We start from the raw sequence: 27,486 nt of genomic DNA on the forward strand, positions 1-27,486 counted from the left end.
TAAGATAGGTATATGAAAACAAAGAATAACAATGATATTATAGTTAATTGATAATTTCTTGTAATATATACATGCAAATTTTTGGGTAAATACTAATAACGTTTAAAGTATATTCTTTTATTTTTCAAACAATGCCATAAATGATAATAGGTACAACATCACTAACACTAAGTAAATTAGAATTTTGTGGTTTTAGGACTACTGCTGTCTGCTCTTAACCTTTTCATATCATACTTTTAAAGTCGTGAAATATCAGAGTAGATAATATGTATAGCCTTTACTAATAATCATTCATGTATGAACATATTCATTACTTAGGTGGCTAGGTAAGTACTTTTGTAATTTTGTTCACTCGTAAGACGTTTGTTTTTACATTTAAAACATTAAAACATAATTGATTATAAAATATACCCCAAAATGGTTTATTACCTATGTATTAACATAGGGGACGGCAAACTGGACGCCACCATTATTGGTACATTCAAATCGCGCATATCATATCCATATACAATAATTGTAATATGGGTTGAAACAAGCATAAATCTTGCTTGCATAAATTAGAATTCATGATTAATAATTTCGTAAAATTATACTTAATAAAGATAAAATATATTATCTTATAACTTTATGAAGATTTTGGAGTTTTTTTTATTGGTTTATGGGCTTTATTTCAAAAATATTTATTCTCAAATGCTTAAAATGGATAACTGCCCTGTGCTGACCATATTTTATAAATTATTTTAATTATTTTATCACCTAATATTGATAGATCTATACACTCTGAATTTAAAAAAATTAAAAAAAAAAAATTTCTAATGAAAACTTAGCAAGTTATAGATGGATTTCTTATTCATGACCGGTGGTTCCAAAAATGTGCGAAAACTATACGATGATACAGTGAATGACTAATATTATGTATAAATAAACAAAAATCAATACAATTTAACGATTGAAAAAACTACAAAAAAAAAAACAAATATATAACATAACATAACTTTTATTATACATATTATAATATTTTTTGTTTTCACATGTGTCTTATATAATATTAAAACTTTTGTTGTGTATGGTAGGTTTTAAAGCATGGTGCAACACATAAACCTACATCACACTCATTGCATTGGTATAATGTATCAGTTCTTTTTTTCCCCTCAGTTTTATGACTGCAAACAAAGCATTTTCTTCTTTGTTTTTTAGTTGATGTTTGCACGATTAAGTCTGGAAAATGTCTATCATTTAAACGGTCGTTTGACATAAATGATGTATTCCTTTTTTTCCCTTTACTTGGACTGGTTTTGATATTTGTTTTGTATTTTTGTAATATTTCATTCACCAAAGTTAGTTGGAAGTTTGCTAATGAAACATGTTTACCTGTAACAGTTTTATACATAGAATATGCATTTAGCATACTCATATCAATAAGATGAAAAAATAGTTTTTTGTACCATTTTAATGTACGTCTAACACATTCGGTAGAACTTAACAACATGTCAGTCTTATCTATTGCACCCATATTCTTGTTATAACTAACTACACTTTGTGGCTTGAGATATTTTTTCCTGTTTTTCTATCTATCTTTTTTGTATCAACCATTTCATTTGTATTCATAGATGTTAACATATATACATCACGACGGTCCTTCCAATGAATCGCTAAAAGTTTGTCAGTGCACCGAGCTTCTCGTTCACCTAATTTCAGCTTTCCTTCAATAATTGGCATGAGTTTTCGATTTTTTCTCACAGTACCACATGTGTTGGTTTTTTTTTTATGTAAATACATAGATAATTGAGGTGAGGTATAAAAATTGTCAGTAAATAATGAATAACCTTTGTTTAAGTATGGCTTCATGAGATCTTTGACAATTACACCAGATTTCCCAAGTATGTCTTCTAGTGGATCTTTGTGTTCAGTAGCTCCTGTATACACAATGAAGTTCAGAATGAAATCAGTTTCACAGTCACATATAATATAGAGCTTGATACCAAATCTATGTCTTTTACTTTTAATATACTGTTTAATAGATAAACGCCCTTTCCACAAAAGTAAACTCTCATCAATTGCCAGATTTGAAAAAGGAATCATAGCATCTTTGAAGTTTTTTCTTACTTCAGTCAAAACCATTTGAATTTTGTAGAACCTATCTCCTTTGATTTGTTGAGTATTGTCGCAGAAGTGAATACAACGCAAAAGAAGTAAATATCTGTCCCTACTCATACATTTGCCAAAAATATCTTGATGTAATAAGTCATTAGTTGACCAATATTCACTTATTTGTAATTTTTTGTTTCTAGCCATCAAAATAGTTACTCTCTAAAATATGTACAATTCTTCCATACTAGTATCTTTCCAATAAACCATTCTTGAATGTTCTGAATTAATTGGTTGCTCCTTAGCGTACCTGTTAGTCTCAAAAACAATTTTCCCCACCAATCATTTGTAATAAATGCTTCAAAAAAATCAATAACAGATGAGGTTTCATTTAAACCAAACTCTTCACATTGAACACCACTCTGAAATTAGCAAAAACACATTTTTATTTAATTTTTGGATTTTTAGAAAAAACAAACAGTAACATACATTGTTTGGGTTAAATTCATGAATTTTTGGTTGAAAACTGTTTGCATTTTTTTTCCATTTTAATGTCTTGATTGCTTTAGGAACTTTAGATGATCTTGTGGGTCTACCAATGCTAGATGAAAATACATCTGAAGTTATTCTTGACTGCTGTGTAATACTTGAAGAAGGAGACTGAAAAGAGTCATTCTGTGACACTAAAAAATATTTTTAAATAAAATTAAAATTAACTAGCTAATTGTGTTCATTTAAGAGCCTAATTTTTTTTATATATATATTTATACATATTAGACACTTTTTAGTACAGAATACTAAACTATGCAGAACTTGCCTTTACTAACTACACATCTTGTCACACTTTACCCACTAATAATGTTAAAATGTTACAAAAAAACAATTGTAATTAGACAAATTTTCTAATGTTGTATTACAACATAATGAATTTTGTATTACACACAATAATATATTTTGGTAATTTAGTATGCATAAAATAGAATATACACTTACAATAGTCTTGGAAATCAGTTTCTAAATTTTGAAGAGCTTCATCAATATCAACATCTTTGAATAAATATTGTTCATTGTGTAATAGACCTAAATGAATAATAAATTATGAAAAATTCATTAATTTACTTGTAATGAAATCAAAACTTACCAGAGGCTTGTAAATCGTATTGGCTAATCTCAGTAGGTGTGCTATATTGCATTTGATTAGAATTATATACACTATTAATATTATTAGAATTTATCAAATTAAAATGATCATCACTTGATCTCGATTGATCTAAACAATTTAAAAAAAATTATATATTTGTTATAAAACATACATCACATATCAAATACACTCACCAAAACAAGGTTCAGAATCTTCAACAGCTAGATCAATATCGTATGTTTCATCTTCGGATTCAGAATTAGCATAGTATTCATTTAGTTCTCGTTCTATTTCTTCGTCCGTTAACTTTTTAGTCATTGTGGTAATTTATATTAGAGAAACAAATCACAATAAAAAAAGCAAAGCACAAAATGAACGTAGTTCGGCACAATAATGTGTGTCAATACATTGAAAACAAATTGAAAACCATAATATATAAATACTAAATACCTAGGTACATAAATGTAATTCTATTTTGGTATAATTTTATCTGTTATGTTTTTCGTTACATGGGTAACACGAAATAAAGGTATAAAACAAAAAGGTAAATGAAGCACTATAATATTCTGTGTGGCTATTGGCTAGAACTATTGGTATAAGAGCTACAGGTATAGTCAGAGACAATATTGAGAACCCCTGAAAGATCCAAAATGTATAACATTTAATAACTCCTTGTAGTCCATAGATAAGAATGGACTATTTGTTGTTATTTATTTATAGCCAATTAATTTTAAATTGTAGTCATTTGTAGAGGACGCTCATATGCGTCTGTAGCACAGCAGAGGTGTTTTCGCTGGACGCTTATATGCGTCTGTAGCAGTGAAAGGGTTAAGGTAGAGGAATCGTTCGATGACAACAGGTATTATAATATAACTGACGGTATCTAAGAATATAAAAACGTTAATGTGTAATACTGTTTAATTTAACCGATCAATTTTTATATATACTATCCTGTAATAAAATAGCAGTAGTGATACAATGTTATGTAGTCTAAAGATTCCAAAAGTGTTTAAAAGTTGAAAGTTATTAAAAGCAACAATATACTCTTTGTATTTGAGTGTATTAATAGGCTTTCAGTTTTCTTTGAGCTTACCATAAACTAGGCATATTATGATATTATATTTCTAAAAAACTAAAAAATTGAAACCTTTGACTGATTATTATGCAACCATAATAAGAATGAAATATGTATTAAGACATAATAAATGTATGTATATTATATAAAACCAAAAAATTATATTCGTAACTATGACAATGAATTGTAAAGGAAAACAGAAAAATCTAATGATCGTTTAAAGGTTTCTATTCGTGTAGAATAAAAATACTGTTTGAAAAATATCGGACTAAGTGGTACTTGACTAATAGATATACTATTAAATAAAAAAAAAAATAACTGACAAGATAAATTAGATACAATTTGATCTAAACAAATTAAACAAAATTTATATTAAGTAAAGAATTTATTTTATTGGTATTATTTTTTATTCTATTTTCGATCTCAGGCAGATGTCGGAAGTGGACATGCCCATAAAACTATTGTTTACCTTGACTATAACAACTTTCAGTGCCATTAATACACAGTATACCTACTGCACTGCATTTTTTTTTTTTATTGTAAATATAATATGATAAAATTTAAATCTTTGGTTTTAAAATTGTTATAGGTGAGAACATACATTTTGTGTAATAAGAACATCTGGTGTTTACTGTATACCAGAAAAGACGCAATTAAAGCTAAAAAAAACACGTTTTGAACTTATTTTAAACTGATTTTAATAAACCGAATGTATACTATTAAGTACCAAAAATCCGACGATAAAAAATATAACAAAATAATATAAATAATTACTTAAAACATTTTTATTACATTACAATTTGTCTGTAGAATGTAAATAAACGGAAATAACAAAAAAAAATTCTTATTCATTTTTTTTTAATCTTTTACGTTTAAGTATCGGTGTGGTAATAGCGGTATGCCTATTCCATGACGGATACATAAGAAAGATAACGCGATATAATATACACTATAGTTACTGAGTGTTATTATTTTTTAAGCGAACGAATCATCTATAGGAAGAATAGTATACCAGACACGAACTCCTATGAAACCATAGATATCATAACGACGCGCGCATAAAATATATTAATAATAATTATTAATATTATGAAATTGGTCCCGGGCGATTTGTCACGCACCGCTAACAGATAAGAGCGACCGTTCGTCCGCCCCCGACGACAAATCATCGTAATTTCATGCTATCGCGCAGCGTGTATGCTCGTTTTACCGGACGTTCACGAAAATCGGTCGAACACTGATGGACGCGACTGCCGGTTTTCGGCGTACATATTTTAACATATTATATTTATGTGCCTAAAATCTAAATACAATAATTATTAATGTGTTCCGATAAAGTGAAATGCAATATGTATGATATTATAACCATATAGTGTAGGTATCCATAAAATATAATAATACGTCATAATATTTCACCAAAGTATTCACTGAATACAGGTATTATATACCACTCTAATCTCATCTAATTCATTTTTTTCGTGAAATATTATCTATGCGAAAGTCAAAGTACGTTGGATTTAAAAATACCACGTTTTCGCGTGATATTATTTAATTGTTTTCGAAAATAATTAACAAGATTAACAAAAAAAAAACTCAAAATACATAGATAAAAACATTTGAACTCGAAACAGGAAATCAAAGTTGCATTTTAAAATAAAATATTGAAATATTTTTTTTTCAGATCCATTTCTTATTACGGAAGGGGCATAAACTATAATATATATATATTAATAAATTCTTCCTATATATTGGAGGTACAATTCACCTGCGAGTTGCCGTATCTGGGTACAGGCTACAAGAAAATATTAAATGTGCCAAAATATATATATAGATCGATGAAATGGGTTTCTATCCTGTTATTGTTTATTTCACCCTTTGACGTTCTCTTTCAAAACTACCATGTGAGATTTTAACATATTATACTTATATGTAAGCATAAGGTATAAAAACGAAATTTGTTTTACGTTGCCTTATTTTGGCTTCTGATAATACCTTTACCGTGTTAAATATTTATGCGATTTTTTTTCCTCTACTGGAACGGACTTGTCACGTGCCTTCGATCTCATGCAATATGTTTGGAAAGTTCCTTTAAAAAAACGAATTTGCTCTCGTTTTGTAGTTTATAGAAGAAATAGTATTGGTTCAGTCATAAGAACAAATTTGTTCATCATGCATATTGCATAATATATTATATTGATCAGCAAGATTTATTTTAACGTTTATAAGTAGAGACTATGTATAGGTAGAATCCAATATGTTTAAATTAATTAATGTATTATTCCTTTGAAAATAAATAATTTATCTGGCAATTATTTGATGATTCTAAGGAGTTTAATAAAAAAAGTCTCTTTAGATTTCATTAAGAGAAAAAGGTAAAAATTAAATAATTAAAAAGCTTATGCCAACCAAAACAATTTTGTTTTTCTTAAGCGCATCTCGCTGGAGTTTTTCTACCCGAGCATTGGGATTTACAATCACGATAATGATAATCAGTACGACAGCAGGTATTATTATATGCATTAGAAAATTCGAAAACTACTCAGTAAGTGGCTCATTCAGTAAAAAGTTACTATTGCTCCACAATATTACACATCTTGGTCACACAAGTTATAGGTATTAACTAAATGTGTAGTAGTACTGGTATATATTACCTATATTTTATTAGATACACATACGTCAAAAACGTTTCTATCAACGTTTTCCACTACGTCGCATTTTGATCACTGTGGTGATGCAAATGTCTTAATTATTCTGTAATGTTTACGTTGTAGCTAGTATTGTATTCGTATTTAGGTTTACGCGTTAATGGCTATTATGCATGTATTATATTATTTATATAAATATACGAGAAATAGATATTGTTGTACACTTGTACTGATACGATGAGATAATAATATTGTTTTGTCGAAAATGCATTACAGCTGCCGTGGGACACACATATAGTGACTAAAAGCAGCTGCAACCAGCAGATAACGTTTGTTATTCGGTGGATTTTGGTTTTTTTTTTCACATCGATTCTATTACAATAATGTGTGTGGTGTGTACACATAGGTGAAGTAGGTAAAGGTACCAATTTCTACAGTATACGCGATTCGCTAAAACACTATGTAAATGCCTTTTAAATAGAAACAACATCACCTCGAATCGGTATAATATAAAGTCAAACAAAACTTTTACGCGAAACCGCGTTTCAAAAACAACTTCTAAGAAGCGCAATTACATAGTAGCATATATCACATCACACATCGTGTGTAGAGTCAAAACGTAATAGGTACATGCAAACTTTTTCGACGAAATTTTATAAACTAATTTTATGTATAATATTATATTGAGAAACGTCTTGAGTTGTACATATTATTATAATATTATGCGCGTTGACGGAAAGATCACATCGTCCACATCCGATTGTTAGCGCAAAAGTAATCTAAACGTGTGTTTAAACACCGTGAAAGTCAAGTATATTACAATATTGTTACAGCGCTCGAACAGACACGGGTATAATTATAAAAAAGACTCGCGGATATGTTTTACAACCAACGGAAATATTTTGTAATGAAATATTATTATGGTATTCATACATAGTAATAAACGCGTTCGATCTAGAAAATAAACGTAATCTCTGTAATAAGGCGTAGACACCCCGGTGGTCTATATGACGCATTAAAGACAACAATCGCATACTTATATCTAAATACTATTATTATATTATTGTACGCGCAGTATATATATATTTATATACGTGAGCCGTACAACAATGCAAACGGGCGTACGTAGTTCTGTACAATAATACATATATTATTTTTTTTAGAAAAGGATTGTATATTTGATTGTAATATTATTATCCAAATATACATAATATAATATATATATTTATAAAGATCATTACATATTGATTTTTTATCATTGTAACTTTAAAAAAAATTGTATGGTAAGTAGAATTATTTTCTGAAATTATACACAAGGAAAAAATAATTTAGTATTAAAATAAGTTCTAAGTACCTACTTTTATTATTAATTACTTATTAAATAGGTCAATAAAGTATTGAAGAAAAACAAATCATCCTAATAAATAATAATACTTAAATTCTTTAATTTTTTTATTAATTATTATTTAGCACAAATATTACATACCTAATATATGTATCTACATAATTACTGGGTCCTAAACTTTATAGATTTCTATATTCATCTGTTTTTTGAGAAATTACATTCCACTATTAATAATATTATATATACATATGATTCGAAACTGTACAATGTATACAATGTACATACAATTTATATTCACAATAATATAGGATTGGAATAATAAAAAATTTCTTTTTTTATGATTTTAACCTGTAATTGAATCAATAAAAATAAAACTTTAGAAAAACGTTTTTGTTAGGCTGTATAATTTATGAGAAATACAGTAAAACTATCACAGGTTTTTTTATGTATAGGTAATAACATCATGAGAAATTTTAGCATTCGAGTAAAATGTATAGTTGTTGATAACCACAAACTTCACGAATCGATGAAGGTTCTATAATGAAATATGGTTACACTTTCACACACACGCTGATATATTACAATACACATTACACACTAATATAACACCTGTTATATTTAATACATTGAATCATTATATCTATTAAAGATAAATATTATAATAGTATGATATATTTTTAAAGTCTAGAAATAAGTAAAATATAGTTAAAAAACTTTTAAATTTACTATAATATACTTAACTATTATAAATAACTTAGGTATTTATAATAAGTATAATGTTGTTATTGAGCGTTGTTTAAAATAACTTATATGATTATTTATGTCAGATAGAATTCATTGTTAACTTATTGTTTTCACTTATTAAATTTATTAACTTTATGTAAAGTTACAGAATACCATCAACATGACATCGTTTTTCATTAACAAGTACATAAGTAGGTAAATTAATTGAACAAATCATTACTGTTTGTTACATTCGTTAAAATCTCCAACAATAAAAGGTTTTTAATTCTATTAATTCACTTAATTCTGTAATTTGTGAAACAATAGCACTATATTGATTGAATTAGTTAAAAATAATTTTATCATAATTATATCTATATCATATGAATGTAATGTATAAAGTTTATACTATAAACTATATATTATACAAGAGTACAAGATATGAAAAAATAAGAATTTGTGTTTTCTTAGAAATTTATTTCCTAGAAATTGAATTTTTGACATTCTTTATTTTTATATTAGATGAATGTATTTTTTAATCAAGTGCTTAAATTTATCATATTCTATAATTTACCTCCAAAATCAAACTCAGCTTGTAGGTAATTTTGTTATATATTAAAACATTATATTGTATTTTGATATTTAATAAAAAAAAACTATTTCTCTCTACAGAAAGCAATCATTCTTATATTACCATGTCTTTATAGTAATTAAATTTATATTCAAGTTGATAACCCTTGTATTACTACAGAATATTGATTTTTTACAACCGTCATCTGATTTTTCAAAAAAATACTTTCGAATATATTTATGAACTCTGCAACAATGGGAAATATAAAGATATTATATTGTATTTAACAATTTTATCTATATTTACTCAATAAGAATGTGAAAATTTTTTTTTAATCAAAAATTAATAATTATTCAAACAATCAAACATACGCAAATTTGTACAGTAAATAACGTTGACGATTTGTCGTAAAGTAAAAAAATATAGTTAGGAAACGATGATAGACCACCTTTCTTATACAAACGACGATATGACACAGCACTACAGTAGCAGACGAGTCAAAAAATCGTATTGTCTGCACTCGGCATTTATTATATAGGTACCTATACAAATATGTATTTGTATAAATTTATAAATATATATATAGGGAGATAAGAAGTGCGGTGGCATTGAGAAAGTACCTAATATTGTTATTATTTTATTTTTTTAAACGAAAGTGGTATATATTATATATTTATATACAATATACCAACATATACCAATAATACGTACGTTGCCGCGAGATGATTACATCAGGAGCGCTGAACAATAGTGTTACGCGTCAGCTATCACGCGTGCCATTCTGGTCTTATATCGGAATAATTCCATATAGTTCGCGCTCAACGTGTATGAGTATGTGTATATAGTATATAGTATATATATTATGTACAGCCAAGTATGTGTACGTATATGTTAGGTATAGTAGTGTGCGTCTGTGTATTTATGTATAAGGACCAGAGGACGAAACTTTCACTGTGAACTGATTTTTCCTTTCATTCCCTCCCCCTTGTCAATATCATATTATTTCTCTCTTATTTCCCTTTCTATCTTTTTATTTCTTTCCCTCTCTATCTCTAATTTTGTACATCATAAAGATGATCGCGTGGGTATCTAAATTACAATAATATACTCTGGAAACATTACGTGCACGTCATCGCATGTTCTATGTACAGAAAATTATAAGCATCGGGGCCCATCCATCCATCTATAACGATTATAGTCCATAACACAATTTCTTTTATGAAGAATTGCGCGCGTAACATGCGTAACACGTTATTAAACATTTGTTTACATACATAGAATTATTGTCGTTTTGGATTATAAACGTGATCGGTGTTATAATTTTAGCTCTAATGAAATGTGTAACATGTGTACATGCAGTGTTTAATAATATAATATATTGCAGTGAACTATGCTGCTAATGAATCTTATTACTGATTCGTACGATCCAATACAAACATTTTAATTAATAGATTTAAAAATCTACGACACTAATATTGAAACACTAAAAGTCTGAAAATAAACGTAGATACGTTTATACGGTACGATAATTTACTATAATTTTAAATATTCTTCTATCGTATAATTTATTAAAACACTAGTTGACAAAATGTATACGAACCAATATTAGGTAGGTACCTACATGTAATTGTATGTATTATTGGTTACTTGGTGATATTAATTAATGCTATAATTTATTATTAACATATAATATTAATATGGTGAGTTTATGAGTTTATGTTATGTACAGTTACAACACATATCTTAAATCTTTATTGTTGTTAGCAAAACGTGTTTTTATTTTAAATACGATGTGTTAAATAATATTGAAATTTGAAAGTGAAACAACTCTATGTAGTAAGTACTCGACCAGATATTATTATACATTTCCTCTTTGGTGTATAATACAAGCCAAGGTTACGAAGAATTAGCTAACACCGGTAGGACTACTACTACATCAAAACGTGCGAATAACATAATATGATGCATTGTTGAATCTTGAATGCATTCTATTCTGAATAGTTTTCTCAATGTTTGTATTTAGTAGTCACAAATATGTGTTTCATTAAAAATTTAATACAAGACGCACAGTAATAATAAAGTCATTGTAATATAGTATATATTTTTTTAATCAATATTAATTTTTAACGTTGCAAATAAAATAAAATAATTTTTATAATTATACTTAATAGATTTTAAGAGTATAAGAAATTTTCCTAGATTTTAAGCTATAATTTAATTATATACATGTTTACTTATATAAGTTGTTATTTTATATTTTTTGATAAATCTATTAAAGTATAGTTTTTATCAAAATGTCTAACAATTAAACTTAGTTTAGGTCAATATTGGTCAAATACTCAAATCTACAGTGGAAAAAATGCAAATAGAATTAAATTGTTAAATAAACTTCTTATTATAGTATAACCCAAATAATATAGTAAAATTAATATTATATAAGTACTAGTAATGTTGCGAGAATGGTTATCAATAATCATATGTGATAAGTTGGTAGTTGCTTAGACATAAAGTTTTAGTAACACTAAATAATATTCTAAAAGTATAATAATATGACTTTTAAAAGTTCATAAAAACTTGATTAGTCAATCATTAATTTTTTTCTTTTAAAAGCCTCGCCAAATTAATAACAAGGGCACTACTAATAAAATACATTGACACTTCTCTGCCTATTTAATTATTTTTACTACTTAACAAAATCTAGAGCAAATAATCCAAGCGAGTCACGTGAGTTTGAAGGCAGCTATAGCTATCTGTTCTTCTACCTATTGTGCTTCCGACTCTATATGAATCTAATGAGTGATGATGTATTTTTTTCTCCTTTTTCATATTAAAAATTATCGTTTAAGGTTATATAATGGATTTGATGGCCACCATTATAACTGCCACTTTCATCAATATATAGATACAACGCACAAAGTATAAAATAAACACAAAGATGTATATCGTGTCAAAAACATTACACCATACCGGTAATATAACTACAGGATTCTAATTCAGATCAAGGATCTTCTATCTTTTTATGTCACACTTTAGAAGGCCTCTATACTATAATATTATGTACGTAAATTTCGTTGAACTCGAGAACGTGTGTGATCATAATATCAATATCATACATAAAAGAATGGTGGCGTCTTCATGTGAATTTAGCAAATAAAACAATATCTATGTGAGTGTATTTTATTCCCTAGAGCCTAGACAGTTACACATTCACACGTTAAGTATTATTTGCCGGATTACGTGATAAAATAAAAAAACTTCAGTAGCCTAATTGAATTACCTAGCTATTATTTAATAAAAAAAATAACAGCAATTATCATACTATCAAAAATTAAAAAGGAATCTAATTATAAAAATGTGATAAAAATATTATTTATTTACTCTTACTGTATCCTGCAATGTGACTAACAAAAAAGTTAATTATTTATACCTACCATTGTTATATACAAAACAAGATTAAATAATTTACATTTCCGGAAAAAATATTTCTGAGACTACGATTTGATTAAAATTTAAAATACTTACGGCAGAGTTCAATTTATTCTTTAATTACTACGAAAACAAATTGATATTCTAATATGGACACAAATCATTAAAAACACATCGATGAAATTATTAATAATATTGCATAGCTCAGTACTAACTACTAACTATAGTAGTGCACGTGATCACGTTCTTAAGACACCGCACTCAAACAAAACGTTTTAAACGATTAACGAATCCACATTAGTTGTTAGAATGACGATATTTAATTTAAAATATTGAAATTAATTTTTTTTTTTAATGCTATATAGCAGCCTACAACTGGTGCGGAAATACTAAATGTACGCCATATGATTCAACGACCGATGGGTACGATGTGTAACGCACTCTGATTAGGTTTGGCGGACACGGCCGTGGCGGTCGAAAGCGTAAAAATCATGGCGTGTGAGACAAGACTTCTGCACAACTCTAATCGTTAATAAATTCAGATTGAAATTCTCAAAACATACAGTCAATGCGGTTTTTCCCAGACCGATTATTAACACCGGTAGAATTCAGTAGAATCGTCTTTGACGATCATAATATATCCTCGGTAAATAAGGTTGATCGCTGGCCTTCTACCCGTTGGTAATAGTGAGTCGTGAATCATATATAAACGAATACACATGAAGATCTGTTATGAGATTTGAATCTATTCTAATATAACAAGATTTAACTATTGATATTTGAAATTAAGTGTTACTTGACATTTACAATAATAGATAACTAAGAAGACAATTTTACAGGCAAGTGGCAAGAGTAAAAAAGGAATGTAGGTAAATTGTAATCAGTTAAATTCTGCAATATAACTAAAATAAATCATTATAATATTTTTATCATTTATAGTTCTATGTAAGCATGAGTATAATATGTACTTAATAGGTATACGATCATATGAGTATACGATCGATGTTATACGTGTATGGTTTGAAGATGAAGTCAAAGCACTGGTTTTCAATTTATAAATACCGAGATATTTCTCGTAGTTTTAAAATTCATTACTTACATGTTATGTGTCAAATATATAAGGATAGGCGTCAAACCGAATATAATTAGGTAGATATTATACATGTGTAATAAACTATGTGACTGGTACCTGCCTTATCTCATAACGAATCACTAATTAACAATACCTGTTTTCATTATATTTAATAATATTGTGATAAATCAGAAAATAAATATTACGGTAGTCATCATGAAATCTTTCAAGGATGTTGACACCGAAAAAATCACTGAATGTTAGTATAATACACTATTATGTTCTTTTAGTTCTCTCTCAACAGTATTTGTCTCATATTATCGTAACACCAACTACCATCATGATCGTTTATCACACATCCATGGATTTAGTTTAAAGACTATCAACAACTAATGTGACACAATTTAGACCTATATCCAAATGGTAATTAAACTTGTCCTTATTTTTAACAATTGTTTAACATTAAAAATGTATTTAATTCTGCTTAGTAAAGTGTACTAAAATATTAAATACTAATTTGAAAAATCTTCATGGTTACCTAAATACTTATGAATTGGGAACGTATCTCGTTGTGTATAGTTTCTAGCAATTCACGGAAGATATACTCTTGTAAAAAAAATTAAATCATATCATGACATGAAAATTTAAAAAAAAAGGTTAAAATATTATTTATTAGAATTTAAAGTATTAAAACCGGCTAGTTAGAAAAATATACATAGAAAGTAAAAGTTGTAACGATTGCTAACAAATAGGTCACCAAAAAAAAAAAAAAAAACGAGCTCAAAAATGATAGTAAATACATGTGAAATGTTTACATCATAGCATTATACTCGATACAATAATAATTACATACAACAATATATAACTATAAAACATAATAATAATAATAATAAATGAGAATAGTATAGACGTATAGAACTATATTATCCTAAATAAAAACTCATTTTCATTAAAACTTAAGTTGTAATTACTTTTTTGGTATAGCCAGTCCTAAAATCACAATAATCATAATAGATGACTACTATAATTAAAATTATATTTATAAAATTGCTGTCCGTCGAAATGGACTATATTATTTTATAATTTTATAGTATATATTATATTATGTTCTATAGGGTTAATCTCGTAAGACATATATCTTATAAAAAAATATAACAAAAAATATATACAAGGACATCACTGGTTATAAGATCAAAATACACAATATAGTCAAGGTAGATACTTAGTTTTAAATTAAAATTAATTTCCAAGCAATAAACTATTATTTTTCTAGACTATGATTAAATTTCACATAGAATATAGGTTCTTTAAAATACAAAGTGTTTTGAATAGGTAATAGGTAGATATAGTTATTTTTAAAAATGTAAATATCCTGTAAACAAAAAATGTTTTATAGCGTTTAACCAAATCCAATCTCATAAAACCATAAATAATGTTTGAAATTTAAATAGAATTAATTCATTATTAAAGATTTGTAAAGGCATTTATTATTTATAATACGTAGTTCAAGTTTTTATTCCTGTTTTGGTGTTTTTTTTCGACACTTAATAAAATTAATTTAAAATTCAAGGTACCTAACCATATCTAAAAATCGATCCAAAAAATTCTAAAAATTATTAAGATTGTATTTATTATTAAATAATAAAAATCTAAATATATAATAATTATCATAAATATTTTATTGGACTTATTAAATAACGCCTATTTTTCTTAATAATTAATGGTGATTGTAATATCGAAATCTAATTAATTATAAACTTATATAATATTCCTTTCGCTTTTATAATATTCAATTTTTCTGTTTGAAATGGTGCCTATGTATTTTAAATAATCGTTCACTTGAGTATTTTTAACGAAACCTTCATCTTTTTCAAGTCAGAATACATGAACACGGGATCTATGATTAAAGTCGTTAAATCTAAATTATAAACCTACTAAAGCAGACCACAAAATGGAATTTATAAATCTGGAATTTTGAACCACATATTTTAACTGTAATTAATATGAAAGAAAATAAACTATGAATTTTTAAGTCACGTTTTAAGACAATTATAAGTTGTTGGTAGATAATCCAATTAGAAGATTTAACTTTTACTTAAATGGTTGACCGAACATTGAAACGAAACATATAAATATATGGATTACTTTCTTAAGATAAAAAATCTTTTTTTTCTAATAAAAGAAAACTAACTACTGTCTCTTCGCTTCAATCATAAAATGATAAAAATTAAGTAATAATTAGATATTTAATATAACATATTGACAAATAATAAGGTATATTTTATAAAAATGCGTCTTGTGAAATTAATCAAAAATATTCAAAAAGAAAAAAACAACAGAATTCAATAAATATATTATTATATCATATTCCTCTAAATTTTAAAATTAATGTAACTACCTATTTTTAGTAAAATGTTTGTTCAAAACTAGACAAATATTTTTATATACCATTATTCATATATTCATTATTAAAATAATGAATATAATATTTAAGAAGATGTAAATTAAATTTTAAATTTTAAAATTCTTCCGGGTTCATATATTTATACGAAAAAAAAATTTTAAATATTAAAGTACAAAGTATTATAATTTTATAACTAATATAATATAGTTCTCGCTTCTCTTATTATCATTAATATTACATTAATAACTGTATGAAGGTGATCAATTTAAAAATTAATTGTTTAGGTATCATAGTATTATGTCATTAATAAATTCAAGAATGACAATTATAGGTAATTTTATAAAGTTAACAAAGGAAGTTAATCTAAAAAAAAAAAAACGATGATATGACCTAAAATGGTTTTTGTTTGAATGCAAAAATTGCAAAAATGCAAAATTTAAAAGCCATTATAATCATACTAAAAATAAATACCTAGTACTTTTTCTAATTGATTATAATACATTTAATTTTATTTACTGAGTGTATTCATAGTTTTCAACAACACATAAGAAAAAACATTCAATTCTTTTCAAGAAGTGTGTTTTTTCAAATGAGTAGTTTTATAAATAAATTATAATTATTGAAATTGTAAAATTCGACATGATTTATAAACTAAAATCATAATTTTTATTTAAATTGGCGGAAGTTTGCTATACATTACATGAAAATGTCAAAAAATGCAAAATAAGATCAGTTATTTAAAATGTTATGTTATTGGGTCACATAATATTGAAAAAAGTATCTTCTAAGACTCCTAGCCCAAATAATTCACAATAAATAAAATATTTGACTTATTGATGCAGATAAGGCATTTAAATAAATATCTGAAATACTTGTTTCACACTTACAGCATATTTAACCCTACGGGATTATGACCTCAACCTATACTTTTCATAGTGATTATATTAAAGATTTGGAACACTAAACATAAAAAAAAAAAAAAAGTGATTGAGAAATAGTTTTTCTATTTATCTTCTAATAACATGTATGTTTTAATATAATTAACAAACATTAATGCGTTTACTTAAAATGCTCACATCTTTGTGATTTGCTAATGGAAGCAAGATAGTTTTCCTTTTCAAATAATTACTTCTTAGAATAATATTTGCACTAGAAATAGTTGGAAGACATAAAGTCGATAGTGAATTCAATAACGATAGTCGATAATATCCAAGATTTTTTTTTCTATAACATATACTGCAATAACGTTTACGTCTTCACGATAAGATCAAAGTGCAACTTGAGTTGATTTATATCCAAAGCAGTATTACATAGTACGATTAGGTAATGTTTTATGTTTATGCAATTGAAATTCTTATAGTTGTACAATAATATAAACTAATATTATAATAAACGACATGAGTTCCTTTCAGAAATTTGACTGTATTCATGTGTATGCGGATAGGTTGCTTTGGACTATAATACTATCTAGTTTATGGAACTCAGCTAGTCGATGACTAGAAAAAATTAGAGACATCTATTCAAATTACTGCGTTCTTAAACGCATTCATATACTGATTAAGGTAAGAAAAATATTCAACTATTTTTGTGATAAAATCCGTGGCGATTTGCCAGGTAAAAATATATATATTAATCATGTGGATCGGATTATTTCGATAGAAAATGTATGTGATTATTGATATACCCATTTGCATTAAACAACATACAAAATAAATATATTATACTATATTACAAATTATAATACATATATATATATGTAATATACAGTACGAATGACCTTATATTTAAAGATGATTCATTTTGAAAGCGCGAAATATTTTCATTAATATAGGCACTTGAGATTACATAATGTCATACAAATATAACCATAATGATTGAGCATTATTTTCTTTAAGTTAACACGTTTCAACATTTGATCTAAGTAGGTACCTAAATCTATCATTTATAAAACTTCTTTAATTTTTTTTTTAAACGTTTTACATGTAATATTACATAAGAATTTTAAATTCCATACAAGTAACCATACTCAGGTCGTAAAGTTAAAATGAATGCCATATCATTTGCAATCTTGTATAGGTAATCAATTCAACGTTATAAATAACTTTTCGTTAAAAGTATTATTATTTATGAAATTATAACTAATAAGCGGAGTTTTTTTATACATTTAAGTAAAAACTTTTTGAAATAATTATTAATTAAGTAACGTTTCTGCTATTATTTTAAAGGGAAATTTATTTTATTTGAGATAAGGTTATTTTAGAATATAAATTATAATTTTTTTAGTTATATTAATTCTCTCATCCTTAAAATATAATTTAAATTTTATTATCATTATGAATAATTACACATATATGTGTTTATAAAATATAAAATAATTAATGTATCGCTGAAATTGTATAGTACCTAATACAAAAAACAATAGTATAAATTAGGTTAGTTAAAAAAACTAAGCATACTGCTTGCATTTTTTCAATTTTTTGAAGTTTTTATCATTCAAAAAAAATTTTTTTTTAAAAAAAAATGCAGCATTATTGACTTAAAGGCAGCCTTTAATCCACTTTAAATCTAAAATACACAATAAAATTTAATAGACTATTATTATGATTTTAAGTTAAAATTAACCTAACTATTGGTAGTTTTTTATAACTTTTATTTTTTATAAGTAATATTTTAGGACAAATTGTAATAGTTTACGTTGACCTAGCCTAATGTCCTGATCCGTTGTATAGATAGTGCTTATACTGCTTAATACATATAAACTGCTCAACTTTGTTGTATCTCGTTCAATGTCATTTAAAAATCAATTGTGTTCATTTTATCTAACTATACATATTATATAGTTTCACTATCATTTTGATTACAGTGTTTAAAAATTGAAATTGATTCTTGTTGCACAATGTCCACCACACGGCAGCGGTATCCGTTGCCATCGGGTGACTTCATAATAACGGCACCGTTAACTCGCTTCAATACACTCTGAGGGCGACCAGTCATGAAATCTAATGAGTTGATTTATAACGGATAGGCGACTCTAGTGCGTTGCATTGAATTCTAATTAACGTTAAAAGTTAATACTAACCATGACACGATGGAGTAAAAATAACAATAATAATTACTATAAGCTCATATATTATAAGCCTTATTAACAAACTTTAGAATCATGAAATATTTATGAAAAATTTTTATAACGGTTATAAACAATAGTATTATTTATTTATTTTATTAGAAATACGATAATACTACTCATATAATTGAATATTATAATAGTACTTTAACACAGATTCTATATAGGCACCTAGTATAATATTATTGTTTATTTTATTAACTATAGTAATTGTATTAACTTTTTAAATATAACTTTAATTTTTTCAGAGTGAGCAATTATTATTATTCAGTATACAAGGACATCACAGGAACATTAAAAAAATTATTTTCTCTAACATACAATTACAAAAGTAGATACAGGTTGATTAATGAAATACTGTTAGGTCATATTATTATACATAATATTATCGTAAACAATGAATTGTATAACTGAGGCCTTCTTTTAACAATCAGTTAAAGGAAATCAACATTTTGGACAATGTTTAAACTGTAGATGGTTAAAATAATAATCCATTTTAAGCCAATTTGGATTTAACTAATTAAATATTAACCAAATTTCAGTTTTTTTTTTATTTAATTTTACCTTCAGACTGTTTTACTAAACAATTTTCATGTATTATGTATTACTGTATTAGGTATTTGTATATATTTTTAAGAAATTATAATAATAATATATTATAACCTGTTCCGCAAACCGAGCGAATGACCTCACAGAACGATGTTTTGAGACGGAATAATATGAATAGGTATTAACTATAAACTATTAATAGGTATTATGATACGATAAGATGAAATCGAAATTCTAGTCTATGATTATGACAATCATCTCAGGTGCGAATATTAAGAAAACACGGTGAATTTCCCTAGTCACGTGTACCTATATCATTATACTAGGCATAATATTATACATTTACTATATATAAGTTAGAATTGTTCGAGTGTTAGTGTAGGTCTGTCAACCGCTGTTATAAGCGTAGATAGATGTTAATCTCACGTAGATTGGACCAACCGGCCCACTCACGGGATCCCGAACCGATCGTTCGCGGGGAAAATATTCAATGCGCCACCACCATGTATATTATAATATAATATTGTAAAAGAAATAATATTAATATGCCAACGAATAAAACATATAATATGATTAACTGGTGTTTTTTTTCTCGGAGAAAATAAAATAGTTTCACGCGGATCCATTATTTGCAGTGATGGTAGGAGAGAGTTTTTGTGGCGTAACTGCAGCGTGTTCTGATTATCGTCCACACTGTAACGTCGCTATAATATTATAATTTATAATATAGGCGTGCGGGTACCGCGATGATTACCATGGCTGGATAAAGCCGTGATTAACGCGTGATTTATATAAAAACACGCGCACGCGAGGAGGTGCTGATTTCTGAACGATTGGTCGGAAAAAAGGCATGGATACCCGATGCTGCAAGTGAGATATTCATCTTTAAGGAGAGAGGTGAATCGCATAATTAGTACTATAGTTAAGGGGGGGGGGGGGGGTGGCAGAACACATAAGTAAACATTTATGGTTGTAGTTGCGACGTTGCTTATATATATTGCAAGTTGTGTATTTTTTTTTCATTTAAGTAAACTTGATATGAAATAAGTTTTAAGCTTATTAATACACGTTAAACTATTTAATTATGAAAACAACCAGGAAAACAATAATATTTTAAAACGTTAAATTAAATCGAGAAAACTTGTGAAATGGACATTTGAAAATAATTCGAGGGACGTCACGGATAGCCGAAGAATAATAATTGCTAAGAGGCCGAGGATCGTAATTTACAAATGTATTTGTTACGTCCAAAAATCGTATAGGTAGTAGTATAGGTTTCAGTGTGGTCTTCTGGTCGTTTCGACATATACCTAATCGATACAACTAATAAAATAAAATAAACAACAACAACAACAATAATAAACGCATTCGCATATATAGTCATATATATTATATACATGTACACGACTTTAGTACCTATCCGTCGGCTATTATATAACTATTACATCGTGTACCTACAATAATATATACGTGATAAAACCGTCGTGGATCGGTCGAATCGAACCGTTGTGATACAACATTCGGAGCTTCGCGTGCCCATAAATATCATAAAATTATTTTTAGGTACTTACGAGATCCTTGTCGTACTGCGGACAGTCCTGGACGTTGAGTGCAAGAGGATCGCATGGACCTCGACGGTCAACGGGGTCGTCGTGCGGGGTTGCGTTCTCCGCGGACGTAATCTAAGCACACATATGAAAGTGTAAGCACGTCGCGCGAGCGGTTGCGGCGATGCCGTCGGTCGGCGGGTTGTCGTCGGCGGTAGATCACCAGGTCGTCGGCTCCGGGTCTGCTGCAGTGCGCATTACTCGCGAAGATTGCGACGAGCGTGAAACACTCGCGTGGTACGAAGAAGGCGCGCGGACGACTCGGCGTCGGGTACCGAAACGTCGCGGTTTTCGTCGGCTGATCAACGTGCCGTTACAGAATTAATAACAGACGTCTATAATATGCGTATAATAAATATTTCGCGTAAACGAGGAGACGTGTAGACACACCCCGAACGAGCGTCGCTAAATTTTCAGTTCTCCAGACCGGACGAACAACAAACGACTTTGTCGTCGTGCGATCGATATAATAATATTATACTTAATTATATTACTATACGCGCGTTATAATACATAAAATAATATACTTTGAACAGAACGAGTAAAACGACGATCGCAATATTACTATATTATTATTATGATTTAGTTGTTATTATTATTATTGTTGATGGTGTTGCTGTAGCCGACGACCGCTGTGCGTGCGTCGTATATTGCGTATGACCGACGGACCGACACTGAGAGAGCACTGCCGCGGCTGATTTGACGACGGCGGTGTGTGCGTAACGCGGTCGGTGGCGATCGTCGGGGGACCGGCCGAAAGACTTGCAGCGTCCTCCACCATGCAGCCCGGGCCACTTCCACCGGGCCGTAGTACAGCGGTCGTCGCCACTCGTCGCCGCCGCCGCCACTACCATTTCGCGTGCGTTCTTCTCCGCGGCGGCCGGTGCAACGCCCCCGTGGACGATCGCTGCGGGTCGACGACGCGGGTTTTTTCACACGGCCCGGAACAAAGAGACGCGCGCGCGGCGTCTGCGGGCGGACCCGTGCCCGTTCGGTCGCTGCCGCCGCGTAGAGAAGACTTTTCGTCCGTGCAAAGGGCAAGCGTGAGGCGGCAACTGTCGCGTGACCGGGTTACCGGCACCGCGGTCGCGGGTAGGGTCAGCAGGGTCGCCAAATTAAATTTAAAATTCAAAATACGTCTGGACCGGAAAAAAAAAATTAATACGACGTATTTCAAATGTCACGAACAACTTACTCACGAAGCCAACATATTTTTTTTTTCTACGAAAGTTCCTCGAATTTGGCGAGTGAAAGATCTCTGTTTTGACGAGTGTGCGAGTTGATTTCAGTTAATGTTAGTTTCGACACTAGTTTTCCAAATGAAATCTGTCGTTTTACTCCCCTTTGCCAAACGGACAACCGTTTCTTTTTAATAGTAAGTTAAAATGTCATTTGTAAATATTATCTGCATTATAATGTTTTTTTTAATATAATATATATATATATACTAGAATAATATTTCAACAGTATAGGTTAATACTTAATAATGTAAGTACCAACTGAATATAGTATATAGATAGAAGTAACGTTTTTAAGCTTAATAAAAAACAACTTTGTCACAGTCCACAGACACATATTTAATCATTTAATGATACAAGACTTTTGGGGCATGTTACCTGCGCGATTACTTGTAGATGGTTTTTTTTCGAAAACTGCTTACACCGTATAGCAGCACTTACGCTGTACACGATGAGACTGTGATCTTCGGATTTGTTTCAAACGCTTCAGTGATTGATATTGATTTATAATCAATGGAATTTTGATGAATTTACATTTTTTTTCTTTGTACATAAAAACTTTGTTATTACTTCGGTATAATATCTTTAAATGTTCCGCATTATATTATAGTATTATACACGTATCTATATTAGTACTTAAGTACGTCGTTTTATATTTAAGATCCATGGCTCTTGTACTGTAAGCATATAAAATTATATTTTTAATGGGAATTTTATTTCGTGCATATCTTCCTACAGTATCACATAGTATAGACAGGGGTACTTGCACTGATCGCATGTGAGAATCGACTAGAAAATATCTAAATTTTTAATCGCAAGAGTACCTATACCAATAACGTATTGCCTGCGATTGCCAATAAACTAACGACGACGACAACAGCACCGGCTGCAGTCAACAGGAAATCGCAGAGATTCCTCAAACACGCTTATACACATAATATAATACACACGCTATTAGAACTCTATACTAATACGTATAATATTATGACTCATTGTTTGGTATCTGTAAATCCATCACGTCCCGATTGGTATACAACACTCGTTATTACTTGGCCCTCGATACTTTTTTTTTCAAGCTCTGCAACCATTGGTTCGGTCTACTTAGATTTTCCAAGGTTCACTTTATCTGCAAACTTCGTCCGTAAACGGATATGCGTGAGATTTAAAAAACTCTAGTATTATATAATGCCATACTACCTATGTATTACTCGTAAAAACAATTAAATGTCTTTATAGGGACGGACGACTGTGCAAAGAACGAGCTATAAATCATCATTCCTGTAATTGATTATAATGATTATATTATTATTATTATTATTATTATTATTTTAAAGTAAAAGTATACTCAATTCATACGAACTGTTTACTGAAAAAATATTTATCAAAGCTTAATTTTTATAAATAATTAATAACGTAATTACACATTAACGAAACATTAGTTTTTATTGTTTAAAAATAATTGTTCGTAATAAGGACAATAATTTATTATTCACATACATAATAATATGTATTATTATATAATTTATAACACAGCTCATTTAAAATATATTCATATGATACATAAATACATTGAAATTAAATTAATAATATATATTTATATAATATAACTAAATAGTCTTTTTATATATAGTTATGTTAGTATTGAAACTGATTAGAATATTAGATAGAATTATAAATTATAATAAAAATTTATTAAGTTCTAAATAATATTTAACACTTCTGTAAATAAGCATTTATTTATTTATTTTTTTTTAATTCTAACCATACATTTAACAAGCCATTATATAACAAATTCCTAACTCTTGATAATTAATTAAATACTATTTTTAATAATAGCTGTTTAGAACTAATTAGTTAAATAACCTCTAGGTATGTAGAAATATTTGGCCATTAATTCAGCAAAACTAATGCTTGAGAGTTCTGAAGTGTCTTTTTTAATCTTGTTTAACATCTTAATCCAAAATATCTTTTCTTCCGCTAAAGTCGCCTATGGAATAATTAGATAATGAATTTTAAAAAAATATACGATTACTGAATAATATTTCATACTCGTATGATGTTCAGTGTTCACTGATCAGAATTTCAGAAAACAAGTTTTTTAATATATTATATAGATAATATAAAACCATAAAAGAATTTATCTAGTAGGTGCTTTAAAGTTCAAATTATCTAATTTTATCTAACCAGAACACCAAGCATGTTCAAATATTTATACTTTAAAAAAGAGTATTTTAAGTGGTCTAATTTATATGGTATAAAAGGACATTCATTTATTTTAAAAGAGAAGACAGAAATTATAGCACAGAAAATAATGATAATATTGTAAACAATATATATATATTTAAATCTGATTTCCATAGATAGTAGGTACTTATATGGTTATATAGTATACATATAGTACATATTATTACAATTTACAATGTTTCACCATGTTTTGTTCTCGTATATTGCCATTTGCCACCCACCTAGGTACCTACTAAACACTTATAAATTTATAATTATAAATTATTTATAAATGTATAATTTATAATATTAAAGCTTCACACCAAAATGACATTAATGATTGAAATTCAAAATTTAAATATTAATAACTTACTACACAAAAATGGCTAGGTATACAAATACTTGGAAACTATTAATAAAAATATTCTAACGTTTAGTTAGGTTTAAACTTTGAATAAACCAAACAATTAATTATAGTTACTTAACATTTTAATCAATGTTTTTAAAATACTTTAAATTACTTTAATTATTACTTTTAATATAATTTATTGGCCCAGTATAATAAATAATAATTAATACTATTACTAACATATTTTATATTTTAATTTCTTATCAAATAACATAATAATATTGAAATTAATAACCTTTATTTAAATTTATAAAAATCGATACGTATTTAAATTGTTTTATTATCAGTGAAAACCAACAATAGTTGTCAAAAAAATCAAGATTTCATCATTGTACATAATACCTATATATTTAACTAGAAAATGTTTAGAAAAAAATATACCGTTGTAAATATCGAGCTATATATAATCGCACATTACAATATTTATTTAAACATTTTTAAATGAATACCTATTTTTTGAAATAAAAGTTATAAAAACTATGATTAATTAAAATACATATCTATTAAAGATATAACTAAAACTTTGATTAAACTGAATCCTGATCAGTGTTAAAACATTTAATTTAATTTATCAATATTATCGAAGATAAATAGGTATGATAATAAATTTACTTGCAATGTAAACGAATGTTTGGATCCCGCGTTAGATACTAAACGAAAACTTAGTGGATTTTCTTTCACATGTTCAATCACAGTTATGTTCCGACTCTAAAATAAAAATTATAAGTTTACCATAATGACATTGCCTGGAAAAACTTACCTTTATGTGAGTTTTGTATTCCAACAGTCCACATTTTTGTTCTTTGACAATCAATAACATATTGTTCAATATAATCACATGTAGTTTTTTCTTCGTTCCCGTGATCATTAAATCGCCTTCAGCGTGTAATTCAAAACAATTGTTATATAGATCGACCTGTAAAGAACAATACATTTTTACAGTTGATTTAAATTGTATTATAATTTTGTATTATTATAGTTAACGAAACATGAATTATTATTTGAATATAATGACAATCTATTATGCTATCGAGTGCAGACGGTGGTTATTACATTTGTTTTATCCTTCAAAATATGTTTCATCATTAATCGTATATCCTTAATACGGCCTTCTTTTTCATATTTATTTTTCGTCTCATCAATAATTTTAGCTAAAATAACCATTTTGTCATAAGCTTTTACGACTAAAGAGTGATCGTTTTCGTTATATGAAGTATATGCTGCTAATTTCTGTAAAAATATAAACACTATATTTAAAATTGATTGCTATACTTCAAGTAGGTACTATTATTTTATATTTATATTATGAGGAACTCTTATGTAGCTCAATTGTTCGAATATATATAATATAAGTCAAGTACACTTCGTCATTGAATATGGATAATTTAAGGAATAGTGTTGTAAATACTTCAAGTTTCTTATTTCTATTACGTTTATTACAAAATAACAAAAACCGTTAAATATGATTATTATACGTTTGAATAACCAATATTATCAGAATTTAAACTTCAATTGATCATAAAAAATGTATATCTTTATTTTGAGGTTTTTGATTTCTAATTATAAAAATATAATGTGTAGAATTTTGTATTCAATATAAAAATCGGGTATTAAGAATAAAATTTTTATGAATTTTTACTCGGAAAATAATTTGAAAATTGTCATATTTTGTAAAACTTTTAACTTAAAACATTTATAAAAAAAATTGTGACCATATGTGTTTTTGATATGTATAATTTTCTATTCTAAAACAAAAATTATATCATACTTATATAAATCTATAGTTGAAATTTTCTAAATCTATAAATAAAACAATAAGTCAAAAATGTTTGAATATTAGAATTAT

The 27,486-nt window shown here is 27.7% G+C and overlaps 4 protein-coding genes and 1 long non-coding RNA gene across 16 annotated transcripts in view; all 5 read right to left on the minus strand.

The window, feature by feature from the left end:
* LOC114132308 (AF4/FMR2 family member lilli-like) overlaps positions 1-22,475 on the minus strand; it is a 61,124-nt gene extending 38,649 nt beyond the window's left edge. The window contains 1 exon segment of the mRNA XM_050202865.1: positions 21,735-22,475. The gene's annotated coding sequence lies outside the window, so the exon portion shown is untranslated.
* LOC126550769 (piggyBac transposable element-derived protein 4-like) lies at positions 718-2,297 on the minus strand. The gene is made up of 2 exons (XM_050202889.1): positions 1,446-2,297; positions 718-1,371 (listed from the first exon to the last, which is right to left on the minus strand). The coding sequence occupies exon 1, from the start codon at positions 2,293-2,295 to the stop codon at positions 1,531-1,533; it is 765 nt and encodes a 254-aa protein (XP_050058846.1). The 5' UTR covers positions 2,296-2,297; the 3' UTR covers positions 718-1,371; positions 1,446-1,530.
* On the minus strand, positions 2,334-4,348 carry LOC126550771 (uncharacterized). Its single transcript, XM_050202891.1, has 4 exons — positions 3,424-4,348; positions 3,230-3,358; positions 3,082-3,168; positions 2,334-2,771 (listed from the first exon to the last, which is right to left on the minus strand). Exons 1-4 carry the CDS (start codon positions 3,545-3,547, stop codon positions 2,494-2,496), a joined length of 618 nt encoding a protein of 205 aa, XP_050058848.1. The 5' UTR covers positions 3,548-4,348; the 3' UTR covers positions 2,334-2,493.
* Positions 22,476-23,962: 1,487 nt separating the features above from the next.
* On the minus strand, positions 23,963-24,278 carry LOC126550774 (uncharacterized). Its single transcript, XR_007604804.1, has 2 exons — positions 24,206-24,278; positions 23,963-24,141 (listed from the first exon to the last, which is right to left on the minus strand). It is a non-coding gene; the product is annotated as an uncharacterized LOC126550774 (long non-coding RNA).
* Positions 24,279-24,772: 494 nt separating this feature from the next.
* Positions 24,773-27,486, minus strand: part of LOC114132307 (pleckstrin homology domain-containing family G member 1-like) — a 47,158-nt gene continuing 44,444 nt past the window's right edge. For 3 of the 12 annotated variants that reach the window (XM_050202878.1, XM_050202888.1, XM_050202887.1), the window contains 4 exons: positions 26,694-26,870; positions 26,401-26,556; positions 26,253-26,348; positions 24,774-24,995 (listed from right to left, as the gene is read on the minus strand). In XM_050202878.1, the coding sequence (XP_050058835.1) occupies positions 24,855-24,995; positions 26,253-26,348; positions 26,401-26,556; positions 26,694-26,870 (570 nt within the window). In that variant the 3' untranslated portion in view covers positions 24,774-24,854. Of the gene's footprint in view, positions 24,996-26,252; positions 26,349-26,400; positions 26,557-26,693; positions 26,871-27,486 lie in introns of all 12 variants that reach the window. The other 9 variants (XM_050202879.1, XM_050202876.1, XM_050202873.1 and 6 more) reach the window with 9 other exon arrangements.

Source organism: Aphis gossypii, chromosome 3 (assembly GCF_020184175.1).
Source record: "Aphis gossypii isolate Hap1 chromosome 3, ASM2018417v2, whole genome shotgun sequence".
NCBI lineage: Eukaryota > Metazoa > Arthropoda > Insecta > Hemiptera > Aphididae > Aphis > Aphis gossypii.